At 45.4% G+C, this 16,837-nt stretch overlaps 1 protein-coding gene across 1 annotated transcript in view; it reads right to left on the bottom strand.

Moving 5' to 3' along the window:
• The window catches only part of TBX20 (T-box transcription factor 20), a 36,596-nt gene extending 21,502 nt beyond the window's left edge, over positions 1-15,094 (bottom strand). The window contains exons 1-5 of the mRNA XM_061464737.1: positions 14,776-15,094; positions 12,673-12,907; positions 11,544-11,708; positions 6,317-6,425; positions 755-913 (exon numbers count right to left, since the gene is read on the bottom strand). Coding sequence (XP_061320721.1) covers positions 755-913; positions 6,317-6,425; positions 11,544-11,708; positions 12,673-12,907; positions 14,776-14,902 — 795 coding nt within the window. The 5' untranslated portion in view covers positions 14,903-15,094. The remainder of the gene's footprint in view (positions 1-754; positions 914-6,316; positions 6,426-11,543; positions 11,709-12,672; positions 12,908-14,775) is intronic.
• Between the last annotated feature and the right edge of the window lie 1,743 nt (positions 15,095-16,837).

Raw genomic sequence — 16,837 nt, 5'->3', positions numbered from 1 at the left:
AGATTTATTTTTTCATTAAGTGACATAGTCACTAAGCACTTAAAGCACATTCCAAATTGCGGTGAAGCCAGCAACATATTTCCACTGACTTAATTATTAAAGCCCTATCCACTGTCAAGCAGAGCCTCTGCTCTCTGTTTATATACTTCCTAAAATTACTCATTAGCAATCCATTGTTATGATCTCCTCCATTTTGTATATATTATTCACTGGCATGCATATTGAAATTCAAACATCTGGATGTAATCTGGGCAGCCTCTGAAAAGCATATCTCTGAGTGATTTCCCTTACGTTTAAGCCTTACATCTTAATTAGTCAGCTTTTTAAGGCCATGAAATCATCCCGTGCAAACCAGAGTATCTCTCAGCTGATAGCTTGTGACATCAAAGATCCTTGCAAATAAGACCAGTTCCTTAATGAGCTATAATTAGGAAAGGACTAAATGATAATATGCAAACAGCTTTGTATAGGCAAAAGGGAAGACAAATGAAAGCCTCTTTCATGTCATCTTTACTCCCATGAATAATCCTTAGGGCTCTTTGAAGTTGGTAGTACTACCCATCTACGTAAGAATTACGCCTGAATATGAATTAGATTCGGCACAGTCACAACAGACCCTGGCACGGAAAGGTAGGTTATATAGAAATTTTCCTAACTGGAAAAAGAGGGAAAGGGGGAGTGGAAATTGGGGAAAAGGGAGTTCTCAGCAAGGTGGGATTTAGTTAAATCTGTGGAAATTAGCAAATGTACTCACCAATTGATTCTGGTAGGCAGTAACAGCAGTGAAAACGGTCTCTGGAAAGATAAACGTCCTGAACTCCTCCGATTTCAGGTTTAACAGAGAAGCTGTGTGATCCTTCTTCTTAATAATATGCACCCTTGGCTGGTACTTGTGCATGGAGTTCAGAATGATCTGCAAGAAAGAGTGACAAGGGACTGTCCTGAGAGGAAGGTTAACAGCACCCTCAAAGGCATGCAGGGGGAAAACAAGATCTAATTCACACTGCAGGGGAGATCTCTGAAATACAGCTAGCCAGGGGCTGATTTTCAGAGGAAACTCTCCAGCTCCTTTTGGGCAGTTCCAGAAAAGGAAGGTGGAAAAGCAGGCGTCCCAGGAGCTGCTTTCCTTTCACTCCTACGCCACTGCTGAGCACTTATTTTCCTAAAGCATAAATACCTGTTCCTACAGGTGAGGTGTTTTACATACAGGCTTTGTTACTGCTAGCATGTGCCCAGGTTTGCAGGTGTCAGCTGCAAGGGAAAATATGTTACTCATGAAAACTTACGATTCAGAATCCACACTTGCAGAAACGTGCAGGTGCAGAATGAAAAAAGCCAGGAATCCCTGGTATGTTTTATGTATATAAAAAATACACACACATCCCCAAACCAAAACCCAGGAAAAAATAAAACCCAATCAAAAAAAAAACAGCAGCATAGACATGACCAAAATAAAACACCCCAGATCCTTTTACTTTGGCAAATCTTTAAAGCCAACTACGCTGTAGATGCTCTTCACCGCAGACTACCAAAAACAGACTACCAAAAATGAGAGAAAGGAGGAAACCCAGTACAGAACCCCAAAATGACCAGGTTTTGCCATTTTATTCTCGTTAATAGTTGTTTACGAGGTCCCAAAACAATTCTAAACCTAATGTACCAGCTAACCAAGGTCAGCGTTCACTGGAGTCAAACCCAGAGTCCCACTTGCTTCAGTTACCACTGGCTGGAGGCCTGTTTGGCTGCCTCTAACCACAGTATTACAATATAAGAATTAAATACAGAGCTCATCTTGCACCAGTCCTTGTTTTGGATATAATCACAGTCACAAGACGAAATTGGCACTGGTGTGGGTGGTTCTATTTTGCAGGGGCCATAACGACGTTACAGTCAGATCTGTACATCTGGAATAGCTAATGTGCATTCCTCAGGAAGCGTTAACTTCAGCTGAAACACAGCAGAAGGGGTGCAGTATTTCATGCTAACTCAGTCAATGGGAGAGGCTGCATGTTGCATTGGAGGGGAGAACTTAGGAACAGATTTGCCACGGCTAAAGTTTCCATCAGCATTTCCTTTGCAGCCAAATATTGCTGAAACTCGTACTGTGACTTTGTGGGGGCACTTTTATTGCCCTGAAAGTGTTGCATGTGCTCTTACCACCTAAGTTGCTTTCTTGCATCACTTCACCTTTTTCCAAATGCACACACAAAACTGCCATTGACTTTGGCTTTAATATCCTTAGCACTCTTCCTTCTCTTTGTACAATTTTGTCTTACCATCCTGGTCATTTGGGCAGCTCTAAGCAGCTGGAAAAGACACTTTAAAGGGTGGTATGGTGATGAGCTTATTGAGGGGTTGGTCCACAGAGCTTGGCTCTTCCCATTACCTTTCATTACTGCTTTATCCACCCTAAGGCATTACATCTGAGCAGCAGCCGAAAGGAAGGAGGAAAAAACTGTGACAAGAGCAGATCCCACACATGCCCTTTCCTTTCACTCCTCTGTGAATGTGAATTGTCATAAAGAAACTCCATTTCTCAAACACGATCATGTAATCTTGTATGAAAGTTTTCCAAAACCAAATGTGCATATGGATAACATCCCCTGCCACAATGCTCTACACTGTGCATTCCCACTAGAAACAAGTCAGGTCTTTCAGGTACAAAGCAAGTACCAGATATAGCCAGGATGTCACGAAAGACCCATGGCCAAGGGTTAGGTCACTATTTCCTTTTCATGAGGGTCTGTGTAGGTAGTGCTCCATCTGCATCCCCGCTCAGGCTGCAGATGTTGCAGTATTCACGGATGCTAAAGTCAGCAGGATACCTCACAAATATACCCCTTAATATCCATGCAACTTCTGAGGTTAGGACCATCAAAACAGCCTGAAGGAGTTAGGTACACAGGGTGCTTCTCACAGAGTAATCTGCAAGGGTGGGCTCAAAGCCCAGGCTGATGCCAGTTCTGCAATACTCAGGCTAGTGTGCTCTGAGAGAAATATCAAGTGTATATATGCTTAAGGCAGCCCCCCTGGCACAGGCTTACTGGCAATACAGCATGGTCCCAGGTCCCCAGCATCCCATCTGCCTTTGTGCTGACAGCCTGCAGCAGGGAAGATGACCAGGATCCATCATTACAGGATACGTTCACTCTAGGGTCAGGCAGGTTTGTAGGCATCTGGCTCAAACTGTCTCCAGACGAGTCACCAGAGGCAATCTGGATGCCAGCTGCAAAATCCCTGAGGTGGCTTTGAATTTAGGAACTGTGCTGTGAATGCAGCTTCCATATTCACCAATGAAGAGTGTTACCAGGCACTTTGCTTTCTAAAAGTATGGAGACTCCTCACTTCTGCCAGGTTGACTCAAAAAACACCCTGGGCATAACTCCTGGTGGCTATTCTGAAGCTCCTGCTTTCACAGTTACTTGTTGGCCATGTTCACACCTTTGTGTTTGCTTTTGCAAACATTCACGTGTTGGAGTTTTGCTATCGTGGATGCCAGAAAAGCAATTTTCATAATGTATACGCTCATGGTTCACCTCACCGTAAACCATAAATGATGCAACCCTGACTAAGCACAACGAAAAGGCCTAAAAGCAGCAGTCTGTGTGAAAAACATCACCAGGAACCTGGAAAAAAAATCATGTTCATAAATGTTCCACAAGCGAAAAATGGGAATTACTCTCTTGGCTGTAAAAATCCAGAGACAGGAGCCATTTCCTTCCTCTGGCAAAGATAGCTGAAAGTGTTTCCATGGAGCAAGCTGTATGTCATGCACACAGAGATAAAAACTTCTGCCTGATGCTTGAGGAGAATATGTACATAGCTATGGGGTTATGCATACTGAAGATACACAAGCAGAGATGCTTGCCAGCTCCACAAGTCTCGGAAGAAGAGAAAACTAACAAATGCTAGAACAAACAAATGCCTCTGTTCAGATTCCTTTTCCGGAAAAGAGCCACCCTGTGAATAAAACACCACAATTACCTTCACAACCAAAACTGTCTTCTGGAGGATGAAGTAAGAAAGCTACTAGAAGAAGCTGGAATCAGGTTGGATCCAGTTTCTTTCTATCTAACTAGCGATTAAAAGCGTCTCTTAAGTCATTCAGACTTCCTCGGGAACCAACACACCTTAGCAAACATAATTAAGATTTTAGCAGGTCAGTTAAAAAGGATCTCATCAGTGAAGAGGGGCTCTTTCAAACTGAAGGGAGATGTTTCAGGAGGGATTTCAATTCTCCCCTTCTCTTAGTACTTGGGAGCTCAGAAACACCAAAACACAGCGAGCCGTCCTTAAAGGCGCCAGAGAATTAATTTCTTCCTTAATTCTACTGAGCATCCAATGATGGCAATTTCATATCTTCAGTGAAGCAGCACAGAAATTAGGCACCCTAATCTGGAACATAAACCACCACAAAATACATGAAGGCACCTGTCACACGCACCTCAACGCAGGATCAAGCCTTCGGGGCTTATTCTTAACTGAACATATAAAACTTTCCATCGAGTTTGGCTGTCCAAACCTTTCATGTAAAGAATGGGATCCACCTCTGCTGCTTCCTTGAAAGTTAATCAGGAGGCCACATCGCCAACACTATGGATCATTTTTTCCCACCGCCTGTATTTGAGATGATTACATCTCCTTGCTCTGTCACATGTCTCTGTTCCCGACAGCTTCTCAGACCTACTTTTTCTTTATACTCGTCTGGGCTTCTGGGAACTGCAGTGCTCCTAACTAGTTTGCAATATACTGCTGCAAGCCCTTTATTAAGAGGCACACATGGCCCCTGTTATGATGAAAAATGCTTCTTCTTAAATGTGCACGTATACTGCTCTATCATCGCTCAGTGATAGAGCCCACAAATCTTCAGCTTTGCCCTTCTACAGATTATGAAATAAAAGAGAGAGGGAAACAAAAATACATTCTTCCCTAGTCAGGAAGGGAATGGTGGGAAACAGATTCAAGAAAAATATACTCACAGACAGATCTTTACAAAAGGACCTCACAGAGGCATCTCTGTGGGCTTGCTTTGTGGGTTTTCAGTGGGGGTTTTGGTCAGGTTTTTTGGTCGTTGTTGGGATTTTGTTAACTACATGTGTTGTTGTTGTTATTGTTGTTTCCAGGATGTATTTTGAATTATCATGGCCCTGGATCAATTCTTAGGTCTTGAAAGGAGTAAAAATTCTCTTTTGGGTGAGAAGTGTTTGCACAGAACGGTTCAAACAGCCACCATCTCACCAAGTCCAGAAAGGCAATAAATACCACACTAGGGGAGGGATTTCTGATAACGCGTGTGCCACAATTATTCAGCTTGGCAAGCTAGTTACCCCTACACATGCTTCAGAGTTCAAAATCACTCCTCTCTTCCTGACACCTTGTTTACTAACACTGCCTTTGTGTTCCTTCTCAGGGAAAAACCCTTCAAATCCATCCCCCTGCTCCTTCAGCCTTCCCCTGGGGAACAGACAAGCCCAGAGGCAACACTTTTAGCTCTTCACTTGCAATTTGATGGTGTACCAGGCTGGGCCTTCTCTTTACAAGCACTTTTTGGAAGGGGACAGGACAGACAACACTTCTTCTTACCACCTACCTTTAGTCAGGTAACTAAAGGAGTTGTTCCTGCTGATGGAGCACAGTAGGAGCTCATGGCCAACAGCTCTGCATCCTGTTTACCAACTTTCAGTGTCAGGGCTTGTGACAGCAAACTGGTACTAAACAGAACTGGGACCTGTCTCCTTTAGAGGCCCAAGTCCACCCTGAGGTACCTTGACTTGCAGGTAGCCTGCAGTTATTTCAAGGGAAACAGAGACATGCTTATTTTTATAATTCAATAGCAGTTGCTTTAGTGTCACATCAGCATTTTCTGCTGACTGTGCCCATGCTACGAGAAGTCTGGAAGTAAAAGAGCTCTTGTTGATGGACCAAACCCTAACAGCTTGCCTGTAATGAGAGGGAGCTTCCAAGCACATGTGGAAAAGCATGTGAGCTGGCTAGCCAGTGCACATGGCAGAGCATATGCCATGCCATGTCATGGCAAAACGTAGGCAGAAGCATGACAGAAAGCTCACCTGCTTCCCTTCTCTCCCTTGCTTGGATGCTCAATTCTACCCTGAGCTTGTCCCCAGTGGATGTTCTACCTCTGATAGCAATAGAAGCATAACTTGAATGCTTGCATTGACCTGAGCTCTACCTTATGGCAGGTAAGAAGCCTGATTTCTGGTCACCTGTTCCTCAACAACAGAGATTAAACCCCACTATGTTTAAGCTGTGAAGCCAATTGCTCCCATTACCCTTTCCCACCAGGAGGGCTACTCACGTGGCCATGCTGATCCAGCTCGTTGTTGGTGAGCTTGACTTTCTCGAAGGACACCATCTGTTTCAGCAGTTGCTCTCCTGTGAACGGGGAGTCAGGGTGCACGTACAACCTAGAAACCACGGGGGACATGAAAACTCTCACCTCTTGGCTTGCCCACGGGCACCACCTCATAAGCAGCCCGTACTATCTTGCTTTCAGGATAAGCAGTGGTTTCACAGATGCTTATATCCCGAGAGCTTAGGGTAATACAGAGCTGCTACACAAACAAGATTCAATCTCCCCCTAGTTAATAAGTGCCTGAAAAACAACCGTTCATGAAAGGCAGCGAAGCAGATGCCTCAAGTTGTTTTAATTCACTGCAACATAATGAAGAATCCCCTGTCCAAGTGCTCGATTGCTCTCTAACCATACCTATTATTTTATCTGGTTATCTAAAATGGAGACATTAACTAACATTTGCTGTTGTGCCTTTTCCCAAATGAAAAATTGATCATGTCTTTCCCCACAGCTGTACTAACAAGCACTTAAAATAACAATGACTACAGCTCTGAGAGAAAAAAACATGGTGTCATTAGAGAGATAATGGGGGAATGTAGATAAAAATGCATTTTTCTTTATATGTAACATTAAGCTGTGATAATGATTTTAACCTGCACTCAATCATACGTTAGCTGTGGTGATGTCTGTTTATAAGAGGTTGGAGGCTGCAGTCCAGCACAGTGGTCTGACATGAAAAATTAATTGCAGCTCTGTAATTAACAATCCACCATTTTGGAAATTAAGCAGAAGAGAGGGAAGCACAGAAGACATGTAGATACAACGCTATATACATCATGAGCAGACTAATTACCAGTGCCAGGCTGTTCATAAAAAATTACTTTATAGGAATAATGTATTGCAGAAAATTATTTAACTTCAGTGTTCTTTTATGACACTGAACAACACCTTTAGCTAGTGCAAACCAGACCTGTTCTGCTTCTGTCGGTGTTGGTTGTCACTCAGCGAGGGCCTGACTCTTGTTTTGGGTGATGTCTTTGGCCACAGGCATGGATTTCTTCCATTAGGTTGGTGTAGCAGCGCCGAGACGCCGCGTTAGAAAGATAAACATTTTTTTAGTGTTGTTGAGCTACGATTCTGGTTTAGGCGTAAGGAGAATGGAAAAACCACTAAACAGTGGGGCGTAACTCTCTGATAGACTGCACTGATCCCTAATCAAGAAATGCCTGTCCTAAAGACTCTGGGGAGCACAGCTCTGTTGCTTAAAGAGGAAGGAGATTTGATCCTGCACTCTCCGGTTTTGCCAGCAGAATCCCCAAGACACAGTGAAACTGAAGTTTACCAGCACAGCTCACTTCGGATATGCAGGATGTTTTCCTTACATTGATCCAAAGCGCAGCTTGGCTGGTAGAGCTGTGTCCACAGGAGGGATGCTGAGCCTGGGTTCCTGTTGCAATAAAATATTTGTAGCATACACTGCTATCGACTTTACTGATTACACTGCAAAGCTCATGAAAAATTATGGTGTATCTGAAAACCCAAGAACCTGGAATCCTTTTCTGTCAAAAGAATTTTGCTTCTCATGAAAAATAACTTTGCCTTCCTGTAAGAAAACCCTATGAAAATCTCAGTCTTTGGAGCCAGGAATTAGAGAAGGCAAAAGAAATAAGGTCTCAAACATGCCCTGCAACTTTTCAGCCAGCGTTAAGATACATGTTTTGTTCAGACCGACTCCTCATTTTGAAAGGCTGGATAGCTCATAATGTTTATTGTGACCACAGAGCATCAGGCTCAGCAAGGTTTGGCTAATTGGACCAAAAAGCCAAACTATTTCAGCTATGCGCTGGGGAATGAATAAAGATCTTGGTGTGTCTAAAAGCTGAGCACAATTGTTTCACACCAGAGGCAGTTGATGCCTGGCAGTGCTTTCAAACAGCCAAGTGCCTGGATGTTAGCAGAGCACCAATAGGAAAGTCACTGAAGGACAGGCTGCATAAATGTGTTAACAGACCTTGCTTTGCTTTACAGACTTGCTACAAGCCACTGCAACATGTGATTCCACCTGGTGAACTACACCTATCCACACACTTTGACAGCATGAGCTTGTACACCTTGGAGAAGGGGGTTGAAAACTAGAATATCCCTTTGAAGTAAAATTAATCAACAGGACTATGAGCGTGTACAAGCAAATGGGCTAGAGAGATAAATGTGCACATTTCAGTGCAGCACACACGGCTCACCCAGAAGCTCATGCAGGCTTCGCTGCCTAAGGCTGGCCAGATGCAAGGGGCTGCTCATTTCAGTTCACAAAGGCTTCAGGGGCCATATTTGGACGTGAATTTGCTCCACAGCATATAATGTGTCATGATATAGTTTGGGTACTGCTTCCTTCTGGTGTATCTTGGAATGAAACACCACTCTCCTGTTTAGTTTAACAGTTTGTCTGGTCCTACGCACCCCAAGCATGCTACTTTTAATGACTTTAATGTCTCAAGTATGATACCTTTTAAAGTTTTCCTACCTAAAGGTCTCTAAGCATGTAAACACCATAACTTCATTAAAAATATGATCATAGCCAAATACAGTAAAAAAACAAACCAACAAAAACTTCTGAGTGAAGGAAAGAAGGTGAAAAAGGAAGAACAAATAAAGGTACATGCTGAAACGGATGAAACTGATGTTTCACACAGTATTAGCAATTTAGGAGAGCAAAGTATCAGATAGATGTTCCATCCCCAAATAGCACTTCTGAAGATTTACAAAAGACTCTCCAAAAAATATTTTTATTTGTTTGTTGCAACGTAAGCTTGTCTTAAACATTGACAGCGGGAAGACAGGGATAAAACTGGTTTAAATAAAAAGTTCCCTGAAAGGCTAATCTTTCAAACAGAATCACAGATTACTTATTAATTTGGGGGGGGGCTGTTTTAGCATTGAAAGTTATTTGCATAATGCAAAGAGCAAAACAGCTAACAGGTTGGATCCTGCAAAGTCTTACACACATGCACAATGTGACTCCTTAATAATTCCCCTGATGCCTTTGTGCCTGTACACATGAAGGCAGGGAGGATGAGCAGGGGGAGTTCGCACCTTGGTACCAGGCGCTAAGCACATGTACCCCCCTCACTAGCACTCAAGTAAGAAGAGCTAAAACTGTGTGTTCTGAGGACAAGAAATCTTAACTTCATTAAGGGGTTCTATTACTGGAGCAGGACCAAGCCTGTTTCAAGGTGGGAGGAGTACGACTTTTAATGTGTTCAAGCAAGACAGAGGCCTCCCACCTCAAAAGATGCATTAACAGAAAAAGCACAAGTAATGCAAATGTCTGAACCTCTTGACACCCTTTTTTTCTCACAGAACAGAAACATAAGGAGGAGAAAGTGTGTAAGTGTCTATGTAAGTACCCTTCATACAAAGAAAAAGCAATCTGTGCCTTTGCTCTGATCACTGGTCTTTTTGGCTAAGCATCCTGAAAATGGAACAGGAGAGGGATGCATTTACACATGGGGCAAAACAGCCTGAAAATGAAGCAGCACAGGTACACTTTTGCACACAGAGGCACTGATCCATTGGGGACCTCAAAGAGCTACCACAGTATTATGATAAATATTAAACTGCAAGAAGGTTTGACCCTGGTTCTGAAACACTCAGTAGGACAGCTGCTACTTATTCCAAGGATCAGTGTCTTATATTCTTGCATTTCCTTATTGAACTAGTCTATGCCAAATACAATGTGAATTAGCAATCTATTTAAAGGTATCCCAGAAAGCACATGAACAAAAAACTAAGAAGGGGAGAACTCTGCCTTAAAAACTATTTCTGTCCTCCTTTCATTTTTCCTTTTGATGCCGACTTCTTTGGAGCAGGACCCGTGTTTTTTCCTTGGGGTTTTGATCAGTGCCTATTACAATACGTCAAATGAAGCCCTCAGACGTTAACCGCATTGCAAGAAGGAGTTTTTGGCCATGAAAACAGAACCAACATAACTCCTAGGTTGCCGTCTTTAATCACAGCTTCTCTGCATGCACTTTTTGTTTGTTTGCTTCCCTGAGCCGCCTTCCAGAGATGAGCAGTCAGCAAGAATCCAGCTAAACTATTTATATGAGGGAGGCATGCAGGATTCGGTCCCTATACTCACAGACACCAAAAAATCCACTTCCATTTCTTGTGTTTCACTTCTAATTTCTGCCTCTGTAATAAGCAAGTTCTTAACCCCGGGCTAAGCCACCTGGAGCAGATCCGTGTGCCTGCATTGAGCCCTCAACAGAAAGGTTCTTTGAAGCCAGAGAGGCATCCAGGTTATTTCCATATCTCCGGCTCTGACTCAGCAAAGCCGTTGGACATGTGCTTCAGCCTTATGGGACTTGGGGGCTTAAGTAGGTACTGAAGTGCTGTGCTGAATACGATGAAGTGTGGGACTCTGAAGTGCCCTCCCACCGCACAGCCTAGTGCTGCAGCCTCAGTTTCTCCATGCTCAAAGGGGTCAGTCATTCATTACATTAACAGAATTATTATAGGAATTGCCTATAGCATTTTGTTTCTGTATCGAAAATGGGGAGAATTTAATTGATTTTTTTTCCCATAGTTTCTCAAAAAAATGTCAGGATTCCTTAACAAAAAAAAAAAAAAAAAAAACCCACCACAAACAAACCCTGTGCTGCAGAACTGATCCACACTTTGTCTGCTGCCTAAGAGACAATTAAAATCAAGAATAAAAGTATAGTTTAGCAAATGTTGAATGTGTTATCAAGAAATAAGCAATAAATATTCAAGCATAAACAGCACTGAACTGCAATGGAGTATTTCAACTTGTACTTGACAGTGGTGGGCAAATGGGGGGGGGGGCAAAGCCAAGAGAGAAATCGATATATATTACTTTTTTTTAAGCTTTCTTATCTGAATTGAGGCAAACTTCATTTAGATATACATATATATACATACACACACATGTATATACATACAAAATAAAAGAGCCTTTAGTGAAGTCCTGCATGCGTTGGAGCATTCAATATAAACTAAACCTCAAGCAGCGATTTGGGGCCCGATTCTGCATCACAGAAATTGGTCAGTGTTTTGCAATCAATGTTGTTGAGCACAGACTCAAAATCTTAGAGTGCTGTTTCCAAACAGTGTGAAAAGATAAACACCGGATATTCTTGAAGAAAATAATAGTAACAATAAAGAAAAAGTAAAGAAAATAAAAAGAATCCCAGCAGTAAAATCTACAAACCTTGCAGGGAGTGGAGGGTCAGCTTTTCCAGCCACTAGCCAGGAAGACCTGTGGTAGGCATATCTGTATCTTTTATTGTCCACAGGAACTATATCCATTAACACAATATACTTGGCTTCAGGATCCACTCCCGAGAAGGAAACCCTGATCGTAGGGAACATCCTCCTGAAATAAAGGCAAATCAGAAAATAAATAGGTGATGGAGAAAAGAAATAAAAAAGCTTCTGAAAATAAGAATACTATTTAAACCACCTGGGGAAAAAAAAAAAAAAAGCATCTATTGATTGTGCTTCAGCATAGTAGAAATTAAATCCCGTGTGTACCTCTAATACGGGCAGAAAAAAGACCAAACAAAACAACTTGAAAGCAAAACGATTTTTTGGAAGCAAAACCATGGCAAAAATTAAAGAGGAAAAATGTACCTTTTGCCTGTTAAACGTACAGAACGATTCCCGAAAATACTTGTACCGAAGGTACATAAGTCCTTAGGTGGATTTTTTTAATGGGATCCACACAGTGTTAGGGAAATAGTGCAGAAATCATTACCGTTCTGTGTCTCCCGTAGCTTAGATGTGCGTTTACGATTATTTCCGAGAGGAATTTTCAAAACCTAAAAACTTCCTTTACGTCCATTTCTACAAGACGCTATTTTTAACTGTGAGATTGTGCGGTCGACCCGACATAGTCCAATAACTTTTAAAGCAGTTTCAATTCTTCAGCCTCAAATTGCAGATTTTGTATGTGCTTTTAACACACACGCTGGTAAAAAACACAATCGTCGAGGAACTGCGTTAATAACGAGTAACTCTGCGGGTTACAAAACCCGACAAGCCACTCGGCTCTTCCGGACTGCGATGGACTCATCCAAAAGGCTTTACAGAAGAAACGGAGGAGGAAGCCTGGGATTCTCTTGCAACGGAGAGAAAAGAAAACCGAAGCAAAACAAGCCCTGGCCGAGTTCGTTCTCCACCACCCCGCGTTTCCCCGTGTCTGTACCAACCCTTAGCCATCCGTGCTGCTCTCCCAGAATAAGAACCGGGGGGGGATGTTTAGTTTCCCTTCATTTCCCTCTGCCCAAAGGCACTGTACGGAGGCTGCCCGCAGGGATGCCGGGGCTGCCCAGCCTTACCTCCCGGACTTGGTGATGATCATCTCGGTACCCAGTTCATGAAACTTATCCCAGAGCTCTTTGGTCTCCAGGCTGCAGGAGATTTTAGCCATCTCCTCGCTCGGGATGATAGGGGTGGTGGGGATGAGGGGCTCGGTGCACAGGGATGAAGGACTGGTGCTAAAATCCCCGTGAGGGTCCAGGCTGGATAAGTCACTCAAAGGCTGGGCGCAAGAGGATTTCTCAACGAATTGTTCTGCAGGATTTCAGGGTGGGGGGAAAGAGAAGAAGAGAGACACTATTCAGTCAAGACGGGACTAGGGACCGCTGAGAGAAACTGTGTAAAAATACAATTAAATTGAAAGGCGTTTCTGGTTCAGCTGTCCCCTCTGACCCCGCACAGCCGCGCTGTTTCTAAGGCGCCTGCTCATCATTTGAGGATAGAGCTGGTGATTGTCGGATATGAGCTTTGGGAAAAGGCCGGGGAGCGGCTCAGCCCCCGCCGCATCCCGCCCGGCTGCTGCCGGCTGCGCGGGCGCGGAGGGTCAGGATGGGATCCCCTCGTTGCCAGCCGAGGATTTCCATGGAAAAGTCACTAATTCTCATTCAAACGGGAGCGCCCGGCTCTGAGGGTCTCGCTGGCGGCTGCTCCTCAGTTGCGCCGCTGTCAGAGACCGTAACTCGGAAGGAGCCTTAGCGCTGCCGCGCTTCCTCCGCGGGGAAGCGAGCTCCTAGCGCTAACTCACCCGCCCAGAAAGCCGGCTCTGCCCTTGCCTCTCAGCCGGATTGCTGAGGCTCAACACACTCCCTTAGGGAAACGGGCTCCGGGGAGGGGAGCTGCGTGCGGCCGCGCACCCTGCGCGGAGGCGCTGGCCCCGCGGGTGCGGCGTTAGCTCCCTCCGAAGCTTCTTCCCTCCCCTCCCCAAGCTCCGGGAGGCTTCAGGGCCTCTGAGGGGAAGGAGAGGAGGGCACAGGGGTCTGGCCCGTCAGCGGGACGCGGCCGCGGATCCGCAGCCCGGCCTATCTGCAGCGGGATTTCGGCCAAATCTCCGGGCAGTCGTTTCCCTTCGATTCCCAATTCAGTGGCGGGGTGGGGGAATGAGTTTAAAAAGTAATTGAAAAGTTAATGGAAAGAGCTATTTCAGAAAAAAAAAAAAAAGGAAGGTAAATGAAGAAGAGCAGCTACGGTTAACACAAGACCATGTGAATATATCAAACGGGAAATGCTACAACATTCCCGGCCTACGTTATCGCCTAGTCTAAAAAGTAAAGTTCACAATGAACCCCTGGACTATGTGAAGCTGTCGAGTCCGTTGATGAGGTGGAGCAGGCGCCGAGAGCGCTGCCTTCTCCGAATTCCTATAACATCGAGGGTTATCTTCTTCATTGGCGCCCTGGAAGCTTAACACTTTTTTTTTTTTTCTTGTAGCAGTATTTTCCTGCGAACTCTGGGATAGATGCAAGGACCGCAGGAATTTCGGGGCAGGAGGAGAAGAAGGCAATAATGAGCGGTTTTTAAAGCCTTAGAGCATCTGAATCTAGGCGAGTGAATAAAAGCGAAGTCGCTTCCCGAAAATCGTCAGGAATTACTAGAAAAATCCTTCCGGACGCTGTAGAGTAAAACAGCCTGTATGAGCCTACAGCGAGCGGCTGCGGACCGAGGGGATTTTCAGGTCTACGTACAAGTTTTACTACCCCTTATAAGCCTGGGCACGATAGCGGACATTCTCTTAGATGGCTTCAAAACCATGGTTTCTTTGCTATAGCTATGAAGAGGTTCGCTTGATGGCAACGAAAGGAGGTGTAACTACCTCAGGGTGTGAGTAGTTCTAAGAATGGCAAAACCGGGTAAGTGACAGAAGTGATTTAAGCTAGAGGAATTTCGGAGCCGGTTTATGCTATAGGAGCCCGTTCATGCTATAAACAGCCTCGCCTAAGAAGGGCGGTGAGTACACGAAGAGGCTCCTCTGGGTTTCGCGGCAGAGCTTTGACTTCTGCAAGGGGAAACCTGCGGGCAAGGAGGAAACCGGCTGCGGGGCTTTAAAGGGGTGGGCAGATGGACGGACGTAGAGAAGGGAGCTCCGCGCCCCACGGACACCAGTGGCCGCCCCAGTCCCCACTCACCCAGAGGTTTGATGGTGCTCTCGGAAGACTCCTTGTCCTTGGAGCTGCCACTCGACATGAGGGCTGCGATGGAGAAGGCGTTGGCCCGGGAGGAGAGCTGCGGCTTGGGGGGCGGCGTGTACTCCATGGCCACCCACGGGAGAAGCGGCTGGGCACGGGACAGGCGGGACGGAGTACCGGGGGCAGCGGAGCCGGGATACCGGGCGGAAAGGAAACGCTCTGCGCCTAGCGCTGCGCGCTCCCCCGCCTTAACGCGGGGCCGCGGAGATCCTATCGGCCGGCGGCCAATCGGCGGCGGGACACGTCAAGGGCCCCGGCCCGGCCGCGGAGGGGGGAGGAGGAGGGCGGAGGAAGAGGAGGAAAATAAGGAGGAAGAAGAGGAGTAGAGGGCTGTGCCCGCCCGCGGGGAGGGCAGGGGGTGGCCGACCCCCGCCGCCGCTCCGCCCTCGGGCAACCCAGTCCCGCTGCTCACCGAGCCGCCCCCGGGCTGCCGCTCTGAGTGAGCTCCCCTCTCCTAGGAGTCCTCTAAGGGGGGGAATGCCGGCCGGGGATGCTCCGAGAAGGTCCCTAGGCTATGCACTTTGTCGACACAAGAATCAGTAGAGAGATGGTTGAGAGGAGGAAGAGATTGGTTTGGGGTATATTTTCCATTTTTCTTTAAAATTTTACTTTATTTTATTTTAATTTATTTTACGCACTCAGGTGTGTGTCAATTTTCTACTTTTTGTAGAAATTGTAAAAGACCGCAACTCTTAAAGCATCCTTTTTAGTCGCTTTCTGCCTTTTGCGACAGAAGGTTCCCTAAGGCTGATCGTACACTTGGTTTTCCCGCACCTGGAAGCCAAATATTGTCATCCCAAACAGCTCTACTTGCCCCGGCCAGACCCTTGCCGTCCCAGATTGCCCTCTTCTCTGCAACCCCGTTTCATATCGGCGCCACCAAAGTAAATGGTATCGATCAAGTACATAAGACAGAGAAGAAACCCAGGACGGGCTGATGGTGCCAACAAGCAGATTATTCCGAGGCAGTGATTTAAGTAAGTTGCTCGCCAGGACTCTAGTAAACATATCATGTAAGCATCTTTCCTTTAATAATAAATAAAAATGCGAGTAATTTAACTAAAGTCCTTTAAATAAAAAGAGGACTAAAAATACTTGCTAGCTAAAATGACTCAAGAAGACACGCAAATTTGTTCAGTAAATTTCCAACTTCTAATCCTAGAACCTAAATTTAATACTCAGGCTTGTGCCAAGAGACACAAGGACTAGCCTCGGCCAGGGATAGATAGATCTGTGCGCCTCCTATTCCTGCTGAATTTATTTGATTAATGAATACGGGGAAACAATTATTCGGGTCACCCCCTTACAGCCAGTGAAGGGGGCAACGTGAAATAGTGCCTTATCGCTTTGAAATGAGGGAGAACCAGCGGCGGTTTGCCATTTATTAACGGAATTCGCTAATATATAGATTACATAGAATAGAAAACATAGAATAAATATATAGATATTCTATCACAAACAGGGTATTCAGGAGCTCCTGACGCTTTTGGCAGAGGGCTGAGGATTTCAGTGTGGCCCACAGTGAGGTCTGGGGGCCCGGTCCCACCTAAGGCATGAACAGTGGAGGAACCCCTCCAGCCCCCGCTGCAGCAGCCAGGTCAACCCCCGGAGCATCGCTGACCACAGCGAAACCGGAGCAGAACGACTGTCCCGCCATCAACCCGAAGAAAACAAACAAACAAACAGCTCCAGGAACACTTTTCCGCTTCACTCCGAGGGACATCCCTTCTTTTTTACAGCCCGGGTTCCCTGCTCCTGGGGGGTCCCGGCCCTACGCTTGCTTGGCCCTACCTGGAAAGCAGGGTCCGGCCTGCCTGAAAAGAAAGACAAGGGAGGGGTGCGAATAGCCTGAGGAATTCTCTTCACCGTTACGGTGGTGGTGGGGGATGCCTCAGTCCCCTTTGGTCTCCTACCTCCTCTATGCACCTCGCAAACATAGATAAAAAAGCCAAGATTCCGTCAAAGAAACAGCGCGGATCCAGAAAAAAAAAAAAACACCTAA

The sequence above is a fragment of the Pezoporus flaviventris genome, unplaced genomic scaffold (assembly GCF_033815535.1).
Source record: "Pezoporus flaviventris isolate CSIRO_AGI_PZ_B2104156 unplaced genomic scaffold, CSIRO_AGI_Pfla_v1 ptg000037l, whole genome shotgun sequence".
In the NCBI taxonomy this organism is placed as follows: Eukaryota; Metazoa; Chordata; class Aves; order Psittaciformes; family Psittacidae; genus Pezoporus; species Pezoporus flaviventris.
The sequence above is the reverse complement of the archived record's forward strand: the minus strand, read 5'-3'. Positions and strand labels throughout refer to the sequence as shown.